This window comes from Blennius ocellaris (assembly GCF_963422515.1).
Source record: "Blennius ocellaris genome assembly, chromosome: 14".
NCBI classification, from domain to species: Eukaryota; Metazoa; Chordata; class Actinopteri; order Blenniiformes; family Blenniidae; genus Blennius; species Blennius ocellaris.
In genome coordinates this window covers 19,674,906-19,697,943 of record NC_137663.1, presented here as the reverse complement: position 1 = coordinate 19,697,943, position 23,038 = coordinate 19,674,906, and the positions used below count along the sequence as shown (strand labels likewise).

General features: G+C 42.7%; 2 protein-coding genes across 2 annotated transcripts in view; one reads left to right on the top strand and one right to left on the bottom strand.

The window, feature by feature from the left end:
- The window catches only part of LOC308139876 (cell adhesion molecule DSCAML1-like), a gene marked incomplete at both ends in the record, with an annotated part of 49,719 nt that extends 42,344 nt beyond the window's left edge, over positions 1-7,375 (top strand). Inside the window, 17 exon segments of the mRNA XM_080509457.1 lie at positions 277-430; positions 960-1,077; positions 1,790-1,953; positions 2,043-2,141; positions 2,468-2,656; positions 3,090-3,181; positions 3,183-3,378; positions 3,479-3,523; positions 3,526-3,633; positions 3,768-3,798; positions 4,475-4,539; positions 4,542-4,592; positions 4,682-4,767; positions 4,769-4,835; positions 5,496-5,696; positions 5,896-6,207; positions 6,942-7,375. Coding sequence (XP_080365583.1) covers positions 277-430; positions 960-1,077; positions 1,790-1,953; positions 2,043-2,141; positions 2,468-2,656; positions 3,090-3,181; positions 3,183-3,378; positions 3,479-3,523; positions 3,526-3,633; positions 3,768-3,798; positions 4,475-4,539; positions 4,542-4,592; positions 4,682-4,767; positions 4,769-4,835; positions 5,496-5,696; positions 5,896-6,207; positions 6,942-7,375 — 2,412 coding nt within the window.
- Positions 7,376-11,999: 4,624 nt separating this feature from the next.
- arhgap35b (Rho GTPase activating protein 35b) lies at positions 12,000-22,809 on the bottom strand. Its single transcript, XM_080508912.1, has 7 exons — positions 22,152-22,809; positions 16,262-20,167; positions 15,927-16,068; positions 15,573-15,650; positions 15,250-15,381; positions 14,929-15,034; positions 12,000-14,801 (listed from the first exon to the last, which is right to left on the bottom strand). Exons 2-7 carry the CDS (start codon positions 19,976-19,978, stop codon positions 14,390-14,392), a joined length of 4,587 nt encoding a protein of 1,528 aa, XP_080365038.1. The 5' UTR covers positions 19,979-20,167; positions 22,152-22,809; the 3' UTR covers positions 12,000-14,389.
- Between the last annotated feature and the right edge of the window lie 229 nt (positions 22,810-23,038).

Below are 23,038 nucleotides of genomic sequence, written 5' to 3'. Positions count from 1 at the left end.
ATTTTTTTCATAGAGATTTTTAAATGTCTAACAAGTAGAGTACTGGGGTACCTGAAATAATGAACGATTTTCAAGCTCCATTCAGGTGATACAGTTTCAGAATGGTGGGATTGTAAATTGTGTGTGTTTGTTAAGAACAGAGTAAATATTACTATCATTTATTTTTCTAAGACATACCAGTTTGCTCTGTGCTTCATAACTTATAAAATGTATTTTTTCAATATTTTTTTTAATGCATCAGCCCTCTAACATAACTGATTGTTTGCCTTTTGTCAGGCACCCAGCGAGTACGAAGCCAACCCCGAGATGCTTTTCTACCGCATCACGCACCTTAGCCGGGGGAAACAGTACCAGATCTGGGCCGCGGCTGTGACCACTGCTGGCCGAGGCAACATGAGCTCAAAGGTCACAGTGGAGCCTGCTGGTAAAGGTGGGTACTCGAAGAGGAGAAGGGTGAAGAGATTTGTGAAAAGGTTACGAGGCAGATCGGTCTCAGGACGACCATGAGACGGCAACACGATCTCCTTCGCACGAACCCCTTTCATGGCTCGCTCACCCTCTCTATTCTGTCTGCGCTCTCTGCTATTGATTGACAGCCGTAGTATTGATTGAGTCGTGGTTGTGTTGCGAGAAACGCTGTTGTTAATTATGTGGTGATGAACAGGGCCTATCCAGTAAAATGACCCTTGGGGAGAGAGCGAGCGAGAGAGAATCAATAGAGGGGAGGATCTATGGAAAAAAGATAGACTGAAATTTAGGTACGAGGAGGGGCTAGTAAAGCAGCTTTTGGACACTTTCAGCTGTGAGTAAAGGTTTTTCCCCTCAGGCAGGCGGCTGGTTCACCTGCTCACCGGCCAGAGTAGTCAGAGCATGAAAAACTTAGTTGGTGCAGCTGATGATGTTATATATGAATTGTCAGAGCAGCATTAATTGCAGCTTTTTTTTATCTTTATCTGCAGTCCCTGCAAAAATCCTCTCCTTTGGCGGCACTGTGACCACACCCTGGATGAAGGAAGTGCGTTTGCCCTGCAGCTCAGTGGGAGAGCCCGCCCCCACCATTAAATGGACCAAAGACAGGTCAGGCTCGCCAAAATACTATTCATAAGTCAAAATTATGACCCACACGTACCGATAAGGATGGATGCGAGTAATTAACAGAGATACAAATATTTGTGCAAAAAGAGCTACACTTCAAAATACAGCTAATTCTGATTGAAACTGAGCTTCATATAAAGAGCGGCCTTGTCAGATACCACATGGTGCTGATATTTTTGTGTTATTAGCTTGATTAAGAAATGTACATTACCCCCCCCCCCCCCCCCCCCCCCCACACACACACACACACACACACACACACACTCCATGATTTAAAATGTATCGGTGCCAGCTGAAGCGTATTTCATTCAAACCTCTGATGTTTGTCAAAGGTTTCAATTTTGTGGGATTCAAAAGTGTTTTCTTCATTTTTGTGTCTTCAAAAGAATGTTCCTTATTCCTTTAACTTTGTCAGAAGATTCAAACTGAGGTCCAAAGTTTGTAGCTCAATCAGATGTGTTTATACTGGCCGTCTTAGTAACGTAAATCCAAGACAAGAGCATTTGATAAAAAAAACTATTTCAATCAACCACAGAAATTTTGATTCCATGTTGCTCAGGTAGCTTTTATCACTATTGGTTGTAAAGTGCATGTGTCCACGTTCAGTAAGAGATTGTACCACTGGGATCAGCCTATATGATGGTGTTAAGAACAAAATAAGACCCTGCTCAACTATCCACCTCTTCCTCTCCAGTGAGGACTCTGCCATTCCCGTGACAGCTGACAGTCAGCGCCAGATCCTTTCCAATGGCACTCTGGTGCTGCGTTCAGTCAAAGCGGAGGATTCTGGCTACTACACCTGTACAGCCACCAACACCCTCGGCTTCGACACCATCATAGTCAATCTTGTGGTTCAAGGTGAGGAGAAAGTGCCCGGTTGTTTCAGTGGAACTTATCAGAGGAGAGTGTGTCACTGAGTCAATATGTTTGTTTGTGTTTCATCTAAGTACCTCCTGACCAGCCTCGTCTGACTGTTTCCACTACGTCCACCTCCTCCATCACGCTGGCTTGGATCCCTGGGGACAATGGAGGAAGCTCCATCAGAGGTAGGAACTCAAGCAACCTTCCAATGAACAGAGAAATTTCAGCACACTGTTGAGTTTCTTTTGAAAACCAAAAAGTTTACATTTCTATGTGATTAAAACATTCACTTTTCTTGTGATCTTTCTGTTGCTCTTTCCTGCATTAATTTTTGCAGATGCATAACAGGCTTACATTTTGAGGTTAAAAAGAAAAAAAGTAAAACCAAATCCTAACTGCAGTTAAATGTAGCTGAATGTTGCCCCCTGGCGTCCAGCATATATAGCTGCAGTGAAGACGTTCCTGTTTTTCCTCCAGTATTTGTGTTTGACATAAAGCCATATTGTTGCAGGATTCGTGCTGCAGTATTCCGTGGACAACACAGAGGAGTGGAGGGACGTGTTTATAAGCTCAAGTGAGCGATCCTTCAGGTTGGACAACCTTCGCTGTGGTACCTGGTACAAGGTCAAGTTGGCCGCCAAGAACAGCGTGGGCTCAGGACGCATCAGTGAGATCATTGAGGCCAAGACACATGGAAGAGGTGAGGGGTGGAGGCATGGGTGTTATTTCTTCTTATAACCATATTAATCCGGCCCATTTTCCATTTCCAGACAGTGATAATTTGCAACTTTCTTTCCTTTCCTGGAAGGAATGAATGTCTTTTTGTGTAGGGAATCTTCTTTTAGAATAAATACAACTTAAAGATTAAAAAACAATTAAAAGCTTGATAAACACTAGCTATAATGTGTGAGATGCTTAAATGTTTCTAATGTTATAAATGTGACATTAGAATCACATAGAACACATACAGTACATTATATAAAACATAACCCTCATTTACAGAGGAAGTAGTTAGTTTTGGGGGCTCAATGCGGGCGAAATGCACAATAAAACTAAAGTCTATTGAACATTGAAACCCCTGTGTCTGATGATACACATAGTGACCGGTTGTTTTGCCTCTTCCTCCTCTCCAGAGCCCGTGTTCAACAAGGAGCAGCCGCTGCTCACCCATATCAACTCCACTCATGCAGGACTCAACCTGCAGGGCTGGACCAGCGGAGGCTGCCCCCATCACAGACATGATGCTGGACTTCAGGCCAAAAGGTACCTGGGCTTGGCAGAGCCTCAAGGCCAACTCCACCACCCAGCTCTTCCTCAGTGAGCTCCGTGAGGCCACGTGGTATGAACTCAAAATGAAGGCCTGCAACAGCGCCGGCTGCGGTAACCAGAGCTCCCAGTTTGCCACTACTGACTATGATGGCAGTAAGTGAACTCTAGTTTTTTTTTTTTTTTACTTTCCTTCTGCGTCTTCACCTTTGTGACAGAACCTTGAAACTATTATTATTTATTAAACTTTCATTAGGTACAATCCTCCAATTAAATCAGCTCGTGGGAGAGGGGGATGATGTGAAAAGCTGTTCTCCATCGGTTCTCCCGTCATCCTGGTCACTCTGGGCGTCGCTTTGCTCTTCATCATCCGCAAGAAGCGCAAGGAGAAGAGGCTCAAACGGCTTAGAGGTGAGCCAAAGACACAGAAAGTTCAGAGAGGAATCAGCGATGTGTTTAGTGGATTACAATGACATAGAGTGACAAGTTGAAATGATTATCTTCACAGCCGACTGTAATCTAATTACGTTACTGTCTTCTTCTAGACGCAAAGAGCCTTGCTGAGATGCTTATCAGGTAAGAGGCCACTGGGGTTAGTTTTAATAATCTCTTTGGGGATATATTGATATTTTGGGTATCTTAACCTCATAAACAGTTGAAATGAATTAATAAGGAAATATGAATACTCACATTAATGCAAATAATACTCATAGTGAAGCACAATTGACACTACTTCACTACTTTTAAATCATAAGGCTTTAAGCAGTCAACTCACCCACTAACTATATTAATAGGTAATATCAATCTAATTTTGTGTCACCAAGAAGTTTATTCCCATAACAGAATAAAATAATTTTCATAACAACATTTATTCCAGAAGAAAATCCTATGGTATATATTTTATTAAGGTGTGTTTTTTTTTTTGAGAAATGACAATTAAAGGTATACATTTTAAACACGTAAATGAAATAAAATGCTTGCAAATAACAATTTAAATCAAGGCAGGTAAAAAGTTACTTTTAGGTTGTGCAGTTTCTGAGAAAACAAACTCTACTTCTACTATTCTACTATTCTACTATTAATATAGCACAACGATGTTCAATGTTCATGAGCTGAAACATATTTCAGAGACAAATCAATCATATTTATTATTTCTGTTCCGTGTGTGTGTGTGTGTGTGTGTTGTGTGTGTGTGTGTGTGTGTGTGTGTGTGTGTGTGTGTGTGTGTGTGTGTGTGTGTGTGTGTGTGTAGCAAGAACAATCGCAGCATTGACACGCCTGTGAAAGGACCTCCTCAAGGACCGCGGCTCCATATTGACATCCTCGTGTTCAGCTGCTCATTGAGGACAAGGAAGGCATCAAACAAATAGGCACGTGGCCACATATCAATAAGTTTATCTGACCATTTGTGGCATTTGAAATCTAACCAGTGCGTTGTTTCATATCTTGTGGGTGACAGGAGAGGACAAAGCTGCGGTGCCGGTGACAGATACTGAATTCAGCCAGTCGGTGAATCCACAAAACTTCTGCACCGGCGTCTCGCTGCCACCACCAAGCTCTCATCCAAAATTCAGGACCTCTGATTGACATGTCAGACATTCGACCTGGCACAAGTGAGTTTTCTCTTCACATCGACATTCATCAAACCCTATAGCAACTTACCCAAGGACTCCGATCAGATCCCAGCTGGATAGGCGAAGGGAACTGTCCACCCTGAACAGTTCAATACTTCGTGAGCATAGAGATAAGAATATTAATCACATATAGTAGATGCTTCACATCTTTAAAAAGTCTCTAAATAAAAAAAGAAAGTCTCTTGATGATGTAAAATCCAGATACACGTCTTTCCCATTTGTTACATTATTGTTGTCCAACATAACAGTAACTTATTTGCAAAATTGAACCCTAAAATATATAATGCCACTTTTTGTATGCATTGAGTGTATGTTGGAAATTTGTTCTATAACGTGCATTAGTTTTATGTGCATATCATCAAATTTGTATCAAAATGTGAAGCATAAGCTCATCCATTTCCACAATTCTCTCAAATTCTAGAAATCCTGGTTTACGTTATGCCTATCTCAGTGATAACCACTTTAATTCATCCATCATTTTAAGTTTTCAAGTCACAGCAAGAAAATGAAAAAGTTACTAAATAAAAGCATTTGCCTGATATATAGAAACTCTGGAGCAACATGTCCATGGACTGTGGGAGGAAAATAATTACAAAAAATGCAAATATAACACAACATTTAAACTTTGATCCTTCTCAGACCCCGTGTCCAGGAAGAGCATAAAGTCAGCTCACAGTTCCAGGAACAGATACTCTAGCCAGTGGACGCTGAGCCGGCCCAGTCAGAGCCAGTCGACTGCTTCAGCACGAACTCTCACTTCAGACTGGAGGACGATGGGCTCTCACGGCATCACGGCCACAGAGAGTGACAGCTACAGCGCCAGCCTCTCACAAGACACAGGTGAGTTGTCGGACCAGCCAGTTGCAGTCGATAGAGTGTCCACATATTGCTCTTTCAAATCAAACATCTTATTGGAACTAATAAAGCCTCTTCTCAGATTTTAGTGTGTCATTTTTTTGCTATTCAAAGAAACGTCTTTACAATCTGAAACAACAGCTGCTCACGCAAAATGTTTACACAACTCCGTTTCTCTGTCCAGATAAAGGTCGTAACAGCATGGTGTCAACAGAGAGCGCCTCGTCCACCTACGAGGAGCTGGCCAGAGCCTACGAGCACGCCAAGCTGGAGGAGCACCTGCAGCACGCCAAGTTCACCATCACAGAATGTTTCATCTCCGACAGCTCGTCTGACCAAATGACCACGGGTACCAATGACCCGGCGGACAGCATGACGTCCCTCAGCACGCCGTCTGAACCGGGCATCTGCCGCTTCACCGCCTCGCCGCCCAAACCACAGGACTACGACCGCGGAAAAAATGTGGCGGTGCCCATTCCTCACCGCGCCAACAAAAGTGAGTAGAAAAGATGAGGCACCTGTGGACAACCAAAAGGAGAAATTTCATCAGTCGAGCAATCTCTCTTCATATGGCACCTGTCAGACAACTCAAAGTACTTATTAAGTGACTGGCAAAACATAAAAAAAGAAAAATAATTACATATAAAAAAGGCACTTTCAGGATATGTGCACATGCATACACAACTATAAACATGCAAAGAAACACAAAAAAACACGACTGTGAATTCAAATAGGAAAATACTAAATATACACCCACACACAGAACACAAATATAAAATGGTGAATTAGTACCCTGCTGTACCACAAGATGACAGTATTCTGATGTCCATGAGCTGTCATATAGCTACACTAAAGGTTTTGTCATCATCTGTATTGAAGACATAGGACTCCATAAAAAATATAAAATCACAAATACATAGAACAATTACATAGAAATACATAAAACTGAGGATAAAAACATGATATAAATATCATAAATAGAACAATCACAGACAAGAACAATACCACCCTTGTTATAAAAGACACCCACACTTGGCTCATTGTACTCACTACAGGCACTGTTTCAGGCTGATAAATCTCCTGTCTTTTCTACCTCACACCAAGAATTGAAACCAAAACATGCTCGTCATTTAATAAAGATTTTGGGAACATTAATACCTGCTGTATAAGTGACACATGCAGCGATTTAAATTTCAAATAAAAAGTCTCCTCATTCATTGTCTTTCCTAGGTGAATTCTGCAATCTACCCCTCTACATGAAAACGGACCCATTCTTCCGCAAGCAAGGGGAGCTGCATGACCCGTGCCCAGCTGTGCCCCCGCGGGAAGCCTCGATCCGCAGCCTGACGCAGCGGGCATATCACACCCAGGGCCGTCACAAGACTCTAGACCCTGCCAAGCAGCAGGCCCTGACGCTGGGCCACTCTGGGCTGGGCAGCCTGGGTGCGAGTTCGGGCACCGCCACCTTGCCCCAGAGGACTCTCACCATGCCCAGCTCCAACAATGCAGCGACGGCTTCCACTTCCAGCACGGGCAGCAACCCCACCAACAGTAACAAGGTGGGGGGCTCCAGAGACTCGCTGCTTGAGAGCAGCTCCTCTGCACTGGGGAGGCTGCAGAAACAGAGCGTGGGGGCCTACTCCAAATCGTACACGCTGGTGTAGCCCACTCACCGCGCACAGACTTGCACTGCTGTCCCCGTCCTCGGCCAGCCACCACTCTGGCGCTCTTCAGTCTGGGCCAGAACCGGCACACAGCCATCTCTCTCTAAACCCAACTAATGGTGAACTGCCCGGCATCCTGTCTAATTTTCCTTGGGAAAGGCGTCCTCCCAGACAGAGACCCAGCTAACCCTACTTTTCATGTCCATGTGGGACTCTATAAACAAACTACTAACTCTAACTAACAGTTGCAGCCAGCTGGTGCTCAGCTCCGCGCAGTTTTCGCAGGAGTTGCTCAGCAAAAACAACAGGAAGTGATTTCTGTGGTCATTTGGATATATTGACTAAAACTGAGGAGCCAAATGCTCTGTGTTTATGATGATGAAGACTACAATAGCCAGTATGAAGCTGTGTGGCCATCCTGTCTTTCATACGCACATACATAGTTTGAGTATCATTGTCAATTTGCAAGACTTCCAGTTAAGTTCCCTATTCTTACTGTATCTTTTCGCCCTCTTTGTGTCTTTCAAAGTCCCAAATATTGATTGGCAGAGTCTCTTTTAATAGTGAGTCCCAAAAAAAAAGAAAAAGATTCAGGTTCACTTCCAAGAAGAATAAAATCTCTATCACATTATTGTTCTCCACACATCAACTCTACAGCTGAACAGTTTCCAACTTCTTAAAGAAATCATGACAACCCAAATGAAACAGCTATAATTTCTCACATCACAAATAGAGAATATTTGGTATTATAAAGAATTTACATATATATTTCTATGTAGATATATTATTGACATTTAAATGAAATTATGACAAAGTATGAATTGTATGTACTGACGTGGTATGTACAACAATTTAATGTTCATGTCAAATTTTAAGAATGAGACAATCGCTCAATCATGAAATTTTAAAAAGAGAAATTAAAAAAAATAAAAGAAGGTTGGACTAAAGAAAGAAAAATGTTTAGTATATATAAGGGATTATCTGTATGTTACTGTGTGTTGGCCGACTTACAGGAGAGTGCTTCGCATGTGTGTGGAGAGAGAGAGGAGCCTCTTTTCGAAGCATGGGTCCAGTTGGGAGAAGTGAGAACAAAACGTCCCCGGGTCACGACGGCTCGTTGGCTGTTTGTGTTCGGTGGAAACAATCCTGACACAAATCTTTCTGTAATTTTATTTAAGTCTTCTCGTGAGGATATAGGCTCTTTTATTAAGACTTTTTATTAAGCCTGTCGTGAGCCTGAGAGGTTGGTAAATACAATAACATTCAGAAACCAAATCAGTGTCTCAGAGGATTTTCCCCAAAATGAGTTTTGCGCTGGGAGAAGGTTTGCTGCAAAAGGGGGTTCCAGACTTCAGTTACTTTATAGCATCTGTTTGTGGCGCAAGAGGTCGAGATCTGACGACGACAAACAGAAGAAATCATCCCACCAACTTCTCAGCCAGCTGTGCCACTGAGCCAATCACTGCTCTTCAAAGAAATAAAGAAAAGTAGCTGAAGGAAACCCAGTCATGATGTGAATGAAATCAAATACTTTAATGTTGAGAGATGTTATATGTCAGGGAGTTCAGTTAAAAAAAAAAAAAAACTTATATAATGTTGACTTGACTGATATCTTTGTTGTTGTCCTGTCTAAAGTACTGTAAATGTCCCACTTTCTTTCTCCCCCTCCCTCTCCATCCACACTCACACAACCTATTGGGATGTCTTTTTTTCAAGCCATCTCCATGATAGTGTTTTGTGGTTTATGTTTATTTATCCATTTGCTTTCTTTGCTCGTTTGTTTGTTTAGGGAGGAGAATTTGTTGGTCTTTTGATTTTGATTTGTAAAATACATCTGAATTTGTTTGGGGGGTGGTCGGGTTGTCAAATCGTTTGGGTTCTGGAGGCTAAGTGGTACTAAAGCTATGTGGCCAGTGGCTAAAACTAGTTCAGCCAAGTGAAATCAGGGACTCGTAGCTCTTTTGGTCACGCAAACCGCTATTGTATAATGTATATACTAGACTGGAGTCCGCCTGTAAACCTGGATCATTCAGGCTCCCGTCATTTCCCCCCATTCAGATGAATCAAAGTGGGAAAAAAATCACCACCCTATTCATACTAGATCCATCATCTCTACCTTTGTCAGTGTTTATAGATTAAGTCTTGTACATAAAACACAGTTTTGTATGAAGAGCTATTTTCGTCAGAATAAATCAGGGGACACATCAGGGTTGAATGCCCCAGTTTCAAAATTGAAATAGTATCAAAATAAGAATATTTTACTTCTGAAATGGGCAAAAACATTTTTCTTTCCCTTTATGTTTTTGATACTAATTTGTTGAATTTTTATTCTTTTTTTTTAAAGTCTTTTGATGTTGTCATTTGTCCTATTTCCTTTTTTTTTTAATTATCATTATTTTGTATTTTGTTCATCCTCAAGAAAGTCATTGCATGCTTGCTAAAAGGGAAAAACTGAAGGAAAAAAAATGTATGAAAATCAAAAACAAAAAAAAATGTTGAGGGTATCCCAAACATTTGTTTGAGTTGCTTGTTATAGCAATTGCTTGTGTTCAAAGGTACATTTTCTATGAAAAGAAAGCAAAAACTAAAAAGATCATTCTAACACCTTGTGCAATAAAGCTATCTTTCATACGTCACGGCTTCTGTCATTATCAACGGGTTTGTTTGCTCATCGGTTAAAAGCAGGTAAGAGCTCTGGAAGAGATGGGAGCGCAAGAGTGAAATAACACTTCCCTGATATCACCGGAGCGGTAACGGGTTGAGATCACACTGAAGCAGGCACAAAACCTACAGAGCTCGGGTGTGTATAAAACTCTAGAGGGAATTTAAAATTCAGACAGAGAAAGGTTACAAGAGGTAAAAGTGTCTGGAATACAAATATGCATATATATTTGTCAGTTTGAGGTGTGTTTTGAGGTGAAAATGGGGGAAAAGAAATACAGCGGGTTGGCAACTTTATACATATAAACAAACTATAGGGGGGCATGTGGAATAGATTTAGACATATAGAAAGGGCAGGACTCTTCAAATCCTCATCGAAGGTCAGCTCCTGCTAATAGAGACTGACTTTCAATAACATGGCTCGTGAAGATGAAGCGTCCAAACAAAGGGACTCTACAGCTTTTACTCAAGTCACAGTACAATGTTACATAATGAGATATAGAGTCACAACCATCCATCCATCCATCCATCCATCCATCCATCCATCCATCCATCCATCTTATTTTCGGTTTTATCCAAGGTTGCTGGGGCTGATGACTCTTGGAGTCATCAGCGTCTCTCTCTCTTTCTCCATTAGAGAAAGAGAGAGGGACAATCTCACACACACACACAAACACTCAAACCACCTTCATACAAATGTTATCAAGTCTGGACTAGAAATATAATATTTCCCCCTGCCATGGTTTTCCTTTGTAATTATGGTAATCTCTATATGCACATATTTTTACAATTGACTTCAGTAAATACACACAAGTTGTATGTTTTTTTCCCCCTTCTTTTTTACTATGAGACAACTACTGTATATTGAAGGGAAACGAGTTTTCTCTGGTCAGCATCGCAGAAAAGAGACTTGAAGGTAAATACATCATACATAACGCATACACTGATTTTAATTTGATTCACTCTTAGGGCTGTATGTAGGCCAAAATACAATCAATAATTACCCCTGCCTCACCTACATATAAAACGTACGCGGCATTTTATCACGTTTTTAAATCAGGTTGAAGAAGAATCAAGACTGTCAATGTTCCACAAAAGGAGAAAATGCAGATAAAGCCCACCTCCGTTTCAGTGCTATGGCAACAAACTACCACAAGATGTCAGAAGAGCTTAAAGAAACCAACTCAGCTCCACAGAGGTTAACAGATACTGTGACGAAAGTCTTCTCCCATAAGAGTGCAGTCACTCATGACGGATATGCTGTGAATAATTGATGTTTTTCAGAGTCACATGCCCCAGTGCTTGAACAGTATAGCTCCTAGTTAATAGAGTGGAGGTATTTCTGCATGCATGTTGTGTAGCATTGCCAATGTATTATTATTATTATTATTATTGTTATTATTATTATTATTAAAGGACACTTCATTTATTGTCGAGATATTACAATTACTTCAATACTGAAATTCATCCATATCTCCAGTCTTCGCTGTGCTTGTTTGCTAAGCTGTCGATCAGGGTTCCACTAATAACAGGAACCCACACTCCACTATTTCACTGTTAGAACTTTATTGGATAATAACAGCCTCGTATGTTGTCAGATGGCAGCAGTGTGTGGAAAAATAATTCAAAACCTTCCCTCCTCTTCATATCCACACAGCAGTGACACTTCTTCACCAACAAAATGGGATGCTTGATGTTAATTCCTGGTTTTCGACTGTTGTGACAGTATTCATCCTTCTAACTGTCGCAGTGACTCTGCACATTGTCAAAATACAAAAAAAAAAAAAGGAGCATTTTAAACAATGATCTTTCATTCTCATTTCAGATCTGTAACATTTTTGAAAAAAGATGGGGAAAAAAGGGGGGGGTCATTGAAGGACACATACACATGCATGACAAGAAAGCTGAGGACAATTTTACAAGATTTAATTTATTAACTATTATACAGTTCACATAAGGCCTTCATCTTCAAACACTATTCTCAGTCAGACCAATTCAATGGTTTGCTCCTGGTGCACAGTACATAAACTTTCACTTTTCAGCTATTTCACTTTAGTATTGGATTTTATTCTCATATACTAATTTCTTGTTTCAAAACAGGAAGAGGCTTTCATCTTTCTCTGTGGTGTTTTTTTTTCTTTCTTTTTTTTTAAATCATGCACTAAACTTAAGTGGCCTTGAACCATTCACAAAAATTGTAAAAATGGACTTTCAATCATTGAAATACACACTAGAAATGTTTTCTACCATTGACTAAAGGGTGGAGTTCTCCAACATACAAATAAACAACCATTATAGAGTAGTATGCACTCACTTTTTGCTCATTGAGCGGCAGATTTGCCAAGGTGGTGTCAGAAGTCAAGTGACGTGGTAACATTATATACTCCCAGGAATCGTGGTCTAATGGGGGGGGCAGTTGCTTAGTTGGTTCTGTGCCAGTTTCAATGTTTTACAGCTTCAAGCGCCGAGGAGCCCTCATATCAGCCTGTTTGACACGTAAAATGACAGACTCCCAACAGCATCACAATTCAAAAAGTACCAGTAATTGAATATCCCAAATACAACCAATGAGTTGCCTATTCCGTTCATTGTTGCACTCGAGCCACAGCAGAGCCACAATCCCCCACAACTTGTATCCTGATCCACAATTCTTCTTCTCCATTGAAGGGACTGCGACCCCCTCTCTAAAGTTTCATGGTTAAAGTTATCAGGCCTTCAAATACCAGTGCTACCACTGAAAATGTGCTGCAGGTTTTCAATGAAAAGAGAGGACAAGATGGCAGCACAAAACTAATCAACTAGAGCAGGTTAATGGGCACTGGTGTCTCCTGAATGTGTCCCACCCACAAATGTTTCACTTCTACTGGTTCATTGTAATGTATAAGCAGGACTAGCGGTAACAGTGCATTGAGAATACTAAACCTTCTGAGTTAAAGGTCCTTAATATTACATGAATACAAAGAGCTTGGTTTGATAGACAGCCACAGCAACACATCCAGCAACCTATCATGTTTCAAGCGTTTGGTTTCCATGGACACCAGATGATGATGATGTATATTTGTGTTATGGTGTGAACTAGGTTACACATTCAAAATGGCAACGTTTTTCCTTCACTTGACTGAAAACAGGCAATGTCTCCTCTGATGTGAGTGGCCCGATAAAATCAAACACCCTTAAACATCCATTCGGATCAACCAACAGCTAGAAAGAAGACAAATAAAACTATTTTTCACATGGCTGGATGAAATGAGGAAAAAGAGTGGATCCATGTTTCCCACCAAACTCAAACGAGACTCCGAAATCCACTTAAAAGACTACGTTTTTACAAAAAAAAAAAAAAAAAGGGTCATGTCACAAGCCTGCATTGATGCCACACTCAACCACTAAACAAACAATATGGACAATTAATCAATGTGGCATATCTTCTTCATATTTAACACTACACTATCAAAAAGTGCTTCAGATAAGTTTGTGGATACAAAACAAGTTTGATGTAAACAAAGTTTGATCTGCCAGAGCTCTGAAGAGGCAATGGATATGGCTGTTTGAGCTGTGAAATTAAAAACATACAAGAAAAACAAAACATCCCAAAAAAACCTAAAAAAAAACCCTTTTGAGGGGGGGGAAAAAAACCAACAGTGATCAATAAAGTGCATCCCTGGATGTGTTACCCCAATCCCCTTCCATTCTCACCCCATGCTGAGCCCTCAAGTAGAGCCAATGAGTGAAACTCAAAAGGCAGACAAAGGAACCTCCGCGATGTGGAGCATACTGCTGCCCAAAGGACCAGTCCATAAATCCAGTGGCAGTACTTTCAAGAGGAACAAAAAAAAAAAAAAGAAAAAAAAAAAAAACTAAAACTAAAAGAGTTTTACACACAATAAAAACATGGTGGCCACAAATTTCTTCCAGCTTGATGTAGAGGTTTCTATTTCTTAGTAGTGTAAGATAAGTGGTTCCTGTTAACAGACGAGAGGCTTGCTGTGACAGTGATCCCTGTCCTCCACTTCTGACCTGACATCCAATTCCAGGCGATCGGAGGCTTGGAGGGCAGATAGAGCTTCACTGATAATGATATCCTGCCCTGACGCACACAAGAACGAATACAAACAGCAGGTTGGTTTCCGAGACACTTCCTATATCCTGTCTTCATAACCTAGGTTGTCCATGATCAAAAATGTAGCGTGCGAGTGCACCTGTGTGTGTGTGTGTGTGTGTGTGTGTGTGTGTGTGTGTGTGTGTGTGTGTGTGTGTGTGTGTGTGTGTGTGTGTGTGTGTGTGTGTGTGTGTGTGTGTGTGTGTGGGTGTGATAAGGTCCAGCATCATCATGGGCACACATGGTTTCATTGTCTCTCACAGTGTCTCTTGTTCGGCGGGGGAATGGTGGGAGTGGGGGTGCTGGTGCAGGGGAGGGAGCAGAGACTGCAGGGGGGACTGTGGGGTGGTGGGCGGGGACTGCTGCAGGGGGCTGAAATGCGGGGTGGTGTGGGGGGGAGAGGAGCGATAGCAAGAGTAGGCAGAGCTCCCGCTGAGGGTGGTGGTGGGTGAGGCAGGCAGGCCCGCCAGGCCTGTGGGGGAGTCGAGGAGGGGCTGGTTGTAGAAGAAGAATGCACACTGGTGGATGAAGGACTCAATGATTGTCTGGTAGGTGCGAGTGGCAGTCAGGGCATCCATCGTGGAGAAGTCTGGCCTCATGAGGGTGGGCCAGAAACAGATGGATAAATTCTCACTGGTCATCAAGTTCAACCTGCTCAGCTGGCTCACCCTGGGGAACACACAAGGCAATTTATTCAAAAGGGGGAAAGAAGAGAGGGGACCAACACATGTACATGTAGATTTGTTCACAGTGGCAGATGAATGAACGTGATATAAATAGTAGATGGAGCACGTACTTGTGTAAGTGGCTCACTACATATTTGAAGACATCATAGTTCTCTCGGGGGAACCTCCTCAGGACATCCTTCATGGTATACAGCCTCTGTTCTCTGTCATTGATTTCTACACACACAGTTTTTCGAGATTAAAACCAACATAGATTCATCACACAGTTATTCAATGTTGAAATGTCTTTCTTATGTGATCATATTTGCTCTTTGTTCATACTAAAACAGGCAAGAGAGGAGCAGAACTGCCCAAACTTCCCCTCTCCTCCAAAAGAAATAATCTTTCCATGTTATAGTAAAGACCCTCCCAGCCCAGCGGTGTTTGCTTACTGAAAGCATCCAGTAGGTCCACCTGCAGAGCACAAGGCACCAGGGGCTCAGGCAGCTCAGAGAAGAAGCTTTTCAGGGCTCCAGCCACAGTGTTTATGGAGAAGTCTTTCTCCACGAGGTCTAATCCGTGGTCTACACAAGAAGAATGACAGAGTTCAGGGGATTAAGGGAGAGTACAGATTCATCAGGAGCAGCTGTCATGAGGACTGAACAATCAGGAGCACGTCACTTTCCTTTAGTAACTCTCTGTTTATGTTTTGATTATCCAGTCACATAATTACATGTCAAATAGCTGGCTCAAACAAGTAAGTGAAGCAACTCACCCTGCTCAAATTGCCTCTGCATGCTTTCCATCTCTGACTTGTTGCCACTTACACGGTACAAACCCTCCGTATTCAGCCCTGAGGGAAAAAGAGTGCAGTCGAGAAAAGAGGGAAGAAGTGGATGGAGGAAACAAGCAAAGTAAAATCAGTCCATTAGCCTCTTTACAGACAGACATGACAATACAGACACTGACAGTCACTTAAGGTGTAGGTTTGTGGTTTAATCATCAAACTATCCAAACATTAAAAAGACATTTAGATTTTCGAGAAAATAAATGTCTAAAATAATTTCTAAAAATAATTTCTTCGAGGCATAACTTTTACGTAATTTTCTAATCTTCAAGCACAACTTGCCTGTTGTCTCAATGAAGCGGACACATTTTTCAATGAAGAGCGGGATTGGTCTGTCTAGAGATACAACATTAACCAAGGGGACCCCAAAGTAAATGCTCTCAACAGGCTTGGGAATAGCTGGACGGTGCTTTGGTCTTGTTTTCTGTGAAAAAAAAAAAAAAAAAGCATAAGACATTGAACTCCTGAATAACTGAGACAATTTCCAAGTTATACTCCAGGGCTCCTGATTACAATGGGCGGACATAATGAGTTATTAACATTAAGTAATACTTCAGTTATATCTCAGTACATGAAAAAAACTGCTCATTATTAGAGAAAAATGTTACAATACAAACCTTGGCTGTCCGTCGAAGGCTCTTCAGAATATTTCTCTTCTTTGGATCCTCACTTTCCTCAACGAGGCTTTCGCCTTTCAGGGTTCCAAAGTCATCCTCTTTGGACTTTTGAAGAGCTCCCATTTCATCATCACTGCCTATGAAACTTGTGCGAAAGCTGCTGAACTTCCCGAGCCTCTTGGAGCGGTCACGGTAAAGGCGAGGCTTCACTCCTACCGCAGAGAATTTCCTCCTCCGCTCCAGAGAGCTGCTGTCTGCTTCGCTGTCTGATCCATTTCCATTGGAGTGCATCCTGTTAGAGTTGCGAATGGTAATGATTTTGCCTTGTGTGCTGTCGTGTGGCACAGAGTAGATGATCTCCTCATTGCTGGGACGGGGTTTTGAAACAGCATCAATGGGTTCAGCGTAGTCTGAAGGGTCATAGCCCACATCTCCACCGGGGACCCAGGTGACAGCAGAGGGCAAGGAGCGACGATGACCAAGAGTATCAATATATGGGTTTCGGCTCACCTTCCGGAAGTCAAATGTGACACCTGGCTTAACTCTCACTTGGGGAGGTATTTTGTTATTGAGTTTGTTCTCAAAGTCTCTGATGTCAGATATAACAGAAATGTCACTGGAATCCAAGTCAGGCAGGTTGAAGCCACCAGTGTGAGATGTGAGTGTGCCGTCATAGTATGGTGGTGATGGCTCAACATCATCCTCTGAATCCAGGAACATGGTGACAGGACTGGGAGAACTGCAGCGTGGGGAGTACACATTTTCATTTGTGCACGCTTCAGCAACATTATCGTACATGTGTGTGGCCTCCACAATGTTGCGCTTCTCTACCACCTCCATCAGAAAAGAATGGAACATTTCTATCCTGTGAAGGCCTCCCACCACTCCCCCGGATCCACAAACCACACTATTGAAACGACCCTCAATCTCATGGGCCAGTTCCTCTCCTTGGATCAGCTGTTCACAGGCATAGTCACTATCAGTGAGCTCAGCCTGGCTATCTCCAACTGCCAACAGTTGAATTGGGATGATGTCTTGAACCTCACACAGGAATGCACACAGAGTCTCCAGGGAGGCTTTTCGGGAGACTGAGTACACAGCTATGTAGCCGTGTACTAACCTGGTCTTCCTCAAAGTGAAGGAGGCATGGTATGAGAGCAGAGAGAGCTCTATGGCCAGCTTGTGTCCACCAACTGTCTGCTCCAGCAACACAGAGGTTCCACTATTAGACATGGGCCTGCAGTGCTGATGCATTAGGAAGGGGGAAAGGAGCTGCTCAATGTCATACGAGTCTCCGCACATTAAGCACATGACAATGCGAAGGTCTGCCTCTGGGGCTGGTTGATGAGGAGAATCTCTGAGGCCAGGAGGTTCGGGGAGGAGAGGTGGTGAGCTGCTACTGAAAGATGAGCTTCTCCTGATATCGAGAAGGCTCCTCAGCACCTGGTTGATCTGAGTTTCATTCACATTGTGGCCATAGCCCACGCCAGGGGAGGCGGGGTCTAAAAAGCTACACTGCAGTCGTCTTGCTACCTGCTGTCCCTGTGTTATTAAGTTTAAGGCGGTGTCTCCACCAATATCAACATATGATCCTACGCCTCTTTTAGTAACTAAAAGCAGTGATGTTGGCAGTTGGGCCAACTGGCTATCCCTCCGACCGAGAGTTGATTCCCTCAGTCGCTCAAGGCTTTCAATCACATAGGAGAGTGACTCCTTTGAATTATACAGACACAGGCATCCATGAGGGGTGAATGTTGGTGTGTGGAAGGAATTTACCGGAAGACGTACGTTTCCCTCAATAGGCCGCAGTGTCAGTTCATACATCTTCCCATCTAACACATACCAATCATCATTTGTGCAGAGAGCCCGAATCTCGTTGGAAAATTCTCTGGCCAGGCCATCTTTTCCGAGTATGACAAGATTGATTCTGTCAGCTTTCGTGTCCCCGAAATGAGCCTTCACATCAAAAAATGGGTAACATGTGGGGAAACGAGAAACTAAGAGTTGTTCGATCTTAGAGTCGCCACAGTGAGGACTGCTTGGGCAGGTCTCTTTAGTGGGGTGATAGACAAAGTGGATATGTTTCAGAACCAGCGCATCTCTTTCAGCAGGAAGCTTTTGTAATGCCTTGAACCTCTGTTCCTCTCCCAGAAGCTCCTGGATTGCCCCCATCTTCTCCTTACTTGGCTTGGCATCCACTTCAAGCTCATAGAAAAGCTCGGAGTACTCCAGTAACAGCTCCTGGAAGTCTTCTTTAGCACGGTCAATGATCTCCTTCTGATGGCGATTGTACAGGTCCAAGTACTCTGGCTCCTCCAGCCACTGGTAGAACTCTTCGTTCATGATGAAGCTGCGAGCCTCCTCCCAAGGTTTACCAGGTGTAACAAAAGGAGAAGACGCCAACTTGTGCTTGAACTCCTGCCTCATCTCTGCTCGTCTGCACTCATTACGCAGATGTTCCAGATGGGCATTGAAAATGTCCTCTGCTTCATCCGTCTCCAACAAGTCAGAAGGGATTCGCTCATCTTCCATGTTATCGATATGAGATGTATCCTCCCATGGCGAGTCCTCGAGAACCACAAACCAGTGGGCAAAATGCTGCTTAGACTCCAGGACTTTTTGCACTCCAGACCAACTCAGCTGATCGATCTCATCCAGGTCAGGCACCAAAGAACTCAGGGCTAAAGGAAGAGTGCTCAAGTATATTTTGCGACGCCTCTCGATGTGCTCCTGCTTCAAACGGTAGACATGCTGTTGAAAAAGCTTCTTGCATTTGGCAGTTCCCTCCAAGAAGACATATTCCTTGTACTCTGGTGAGGTGTTCATGCGTCGACTGGTGTTTAGCCAGGTCTCATTGTGATTCTTTACTATACGGTTGATTAACCACTCGTAGCGATCCTTGGCAGATGCTATCTGCTGACTCTGAAGCTTCAGAGCTTCAAAATAGGGGATGATCTTGGGTTTGCCCCTGCCTTTGTCAATAAGCTGAACCAAAGTCATGTAGGCCAGATCCACATTTATGTTTGAGCGTGCAGATGTCTCAACTACAGGCAGGCTCTTTTTTGTGATAGCAAACGTATGTGCATCTTTGATGTAGCGCTCAACTCCTTCATCACATTTGGTGAGGACCAAAACAATGGGCTTTTTAGTCTTGCTAAGCTGCCCATATAAGTTGGTGACAAATTTCAGTTGGTCATCGAAGTTGCGGTTCATGCCGCGACTCACATCAACACAAAGCAGGAAGCCATCCACCTGCAGTTTGCCCTCTGGCATTTGTTTTTGCTCAAAATCTTGCTCCAAACCCAGTTGATCCGTACAGAAGTACATGAGCTTTTCCGCTGAGGCCAGCTTCGTTCCGGCTGCTCGTTTGATATAGGGCTGCATGGCAGTGCTACGATGTGGCTGAAACGTCTGGTCGTCAATGAATTCAGTTTGCTCCACAACATGCATTCTGCACTCAGGCCCCTCCTCCAGGACCCGTGCCACCTCGCCCCAAAAAAGAAAGTGATCATTATTAACCACACGACCCCCAAAGTCACTGGTGCTTAACACTGACGTGTGATCCAGGTAGAAGTCATCGGCACTTGGTCGCACAAATCTATTACACAAGCAGGACTTGCCAACCCCACATTGCCCCTTCTCTTTCTCTGTTCCGGACAAACCCACCACAATGAGGTTGTAAATGGGCGATCGTGCATCTTGCTTTTTCGCCATCATAGCCTGCTGCCACTCATCCTGCCATAAACAGGCACTATAGAAAGGAGTTCACTAGAATGTCTGTCCATAAAGTTGATGATCCACAGGCAAGATCAGATTTCTCTTTCTTCTGATGAGCTTCAATAATGATAAATAGTGCAGTGATATGAGCAGGGAGTTCATTCATTCATTCCTGGTATGAATCAAATCCTGTCAAAAAAAAAAAAAAAAAAGAATAAAAAATTAGACAAAGAGCAAGCAACAGTAATACATTTTGAACAAAAGAGATTAATACTGAGAGAGGAATATTACGGCAAACAACTATGCGAAGAAAATCCAGAAATTGATAAATTAGTCATAGACATGCTCATCTTCATGTATGTGACCTTCAATCTAGTTATCCTACTCAATAATTGAAACATGTCTATAATGGAATATGAGAATGACAACAATCAAACACCCATCTCTATTTCATACCTATTCTCTTTGCCTATTAAACTTCAAAAAAAAGAATGAGCTCCTCCACTCGCAACGACAACCAATGTTTGCTGAGTGATCCTGAGTATATGAACCTGACTGTGTATTGAAGTTTGTGTAAGATGGACACTTGAGTGGCATCACAGCATGAGTAATATTTCACATTATTAATATCGCCCAACAAGCTGTTATCAAACAGAGTTGTATTATTTGGCACCAGATCTCGCGACCAACGGAGCATATTGAACTCAGAGTTGCAAGTACAGCGATACCAACTTGTCATTATCTTCTGGCAGGCTTGTTATAATGGTCAGAATGGAGAAGACACTGATTCAAATCAGGTAACAAAACAAAACAAGACAAGATAAAATGAGATCAAATAAAATAAAATAAAAAGTGGGATTTTGTGAATTACTGTACTTAAAATTGGCCACATTAACACACTTTCCTGAACTGTTGAAACTAGGCCAGTTTTTTTGTGACATTTTGTGTGCTTAGGGATACTGATCTTCTAATAGGCTTTATAAAACATATGTATCCATACTGATAACTACATGATAAAGACTCAAAACATTATCCCTGTGAGGAGCATACTGGGAGTGGTGCTCTTCAAGAGACAGTGTCAGCTGATCAGTGAGTGGAGTGACAAGCATTATTAAAATGTTGTAAGCTCCTCATTCTCCGTTTTCGTCCTATGTGAACACCTTTTCTTCCTCGCTGAAGCAGCAGCTTGTCCACATCTCCATTGAGAAAATTAATGAAGAACCTATTAACTCCACCACATGTACAATCAATGCCAAATTAAGGGACACTGAACTTGATCACCCCGTTAAGACACCTAATGTTACACTTCCATTCAAACAGCCCTGATTAATGCTCCCATTATCACAGCACTGATGCAATTCTGATATGACAGTCAGCTCATATCTTCAATTCAAGTGCAAAATCGACACATTGCAGATTCGCACCTATGTATAATAGGATTCTCTGGAGTGAGATTTCCTGCCATAAAGATATGAATTATAGAGTTATAATGAAAATATTAGCCTATCACACAAAGAGGTTACACACATTAAAAGCAAACAGCTCTGGTGGGGTCAAAAGCAGCAATGGACAGAGCACCCAGTTCAACTGCGAAAGGCCTGATCCCCAAAATAAAAGAGACAAGTTCTCTGCAAATATATATACCGGTATATATGTATATATATATATATATATATATATATATATATATATATATATATATATATATATATATATATATATATATATATATATATATATATATATATAAAATAAAAAATAAATAAAAAAACAACCAAAAAAAACTGCTAATCTTGCACCATCTTAACAGTTCACCTAGTGGACAACCCACACACAATCTGCATACTTGGGCAAGATTGTGTACGTTGTTGTGCAGAGGATTACCAGTGAGTAACATGGGCTTTAAGGGTGCACAGAGAGGGGCTGACCACGCCAGGCCTGCTGCTGCTGCTGCTGCTGTCTACATAATGAAATCGCAGCGCCGAGGTTCTGGTCAGCCTTACCTTCTGCACGCACCGACACATTTAAAGTGAAGGTATTTACCCAGCTGTCCGGGGTGTAGACCGCGACACTTTCATGAGGAAATAGCCAATAAAGAATAGGTTATATATATATAGAGAGAGAGAGAGTGAGAGAGAGCGCGAGAAAGAGAGAGAGAGAAGAGCATACATACCATCGCAGTTCTCCCTTTCTCCCCCCTGCATCTGTCAGGCCAGCCCTTGCCGCAGCCCTCGCCGCCTGATGTGCAAAGCAAAAGCCGCAGAATAAACCGCGGCTCGCAGATATTCACAGATAACGCGGATATCGCGGCAGCGTGTGCGCTGAGGTCATTCCAATTAAAGATCCACCACCCATGTCTGGATCCCCGTGTTTTGCATGTCTGTGCTCGCTGCAATTTTAAAACACGTTCAGTGGGGAGAATATAAATATCCCCAACAACAGAACAATCCGATTTTTTTTCCTTTCTTCTTTTGCTCCCGCAATGCTTTTTTCCCCCCCCTCCTGCGTGTGTATATAAATATATATATATATATATATATATATATATTTTTTTTTTTAAAGAGAATCTGCTCAGTCGTCCGCTTCTGGCTTCACCACGTTGCTTTTTCAATAATTATTCTGTCCATTGTTGTGCTGCTGGGCCGCCGGCCGCCGCACGAGACAACGGGAGAGTTCGCCGCGATCGACGCCTGTTCGGTCTCAAATCCGCTCCGAGCGCCGCAGGAACCGAACACGTCCCGGTCACTTTCCACGGAGCGGGGCTGCGTGCGCGAAAGTGGTATTTCTGTCAGCTTTCCGATAATGGCGGCGGCCCTCCTCCTCCCCGGACCTAGTTCTCCTCTTCTTTTCTTTGGGAAAAGGGAGCTGTGGAGACAGGAGCGGCGGAGAGAGGGACTCACCCAGCGGCGCCCTCACACAACTGCAGCAGGTCGGCTCTCTGTTGATAGTCAGCGCCTATGCGCAGCTCGTTACTCCTACAGTAATCCACTCCCCGGCGCAGTTTTTACAAAGTAGACGTGCAATTTCTGTTCAAACTTAACCGTTTTTTTTTTTTTCCCC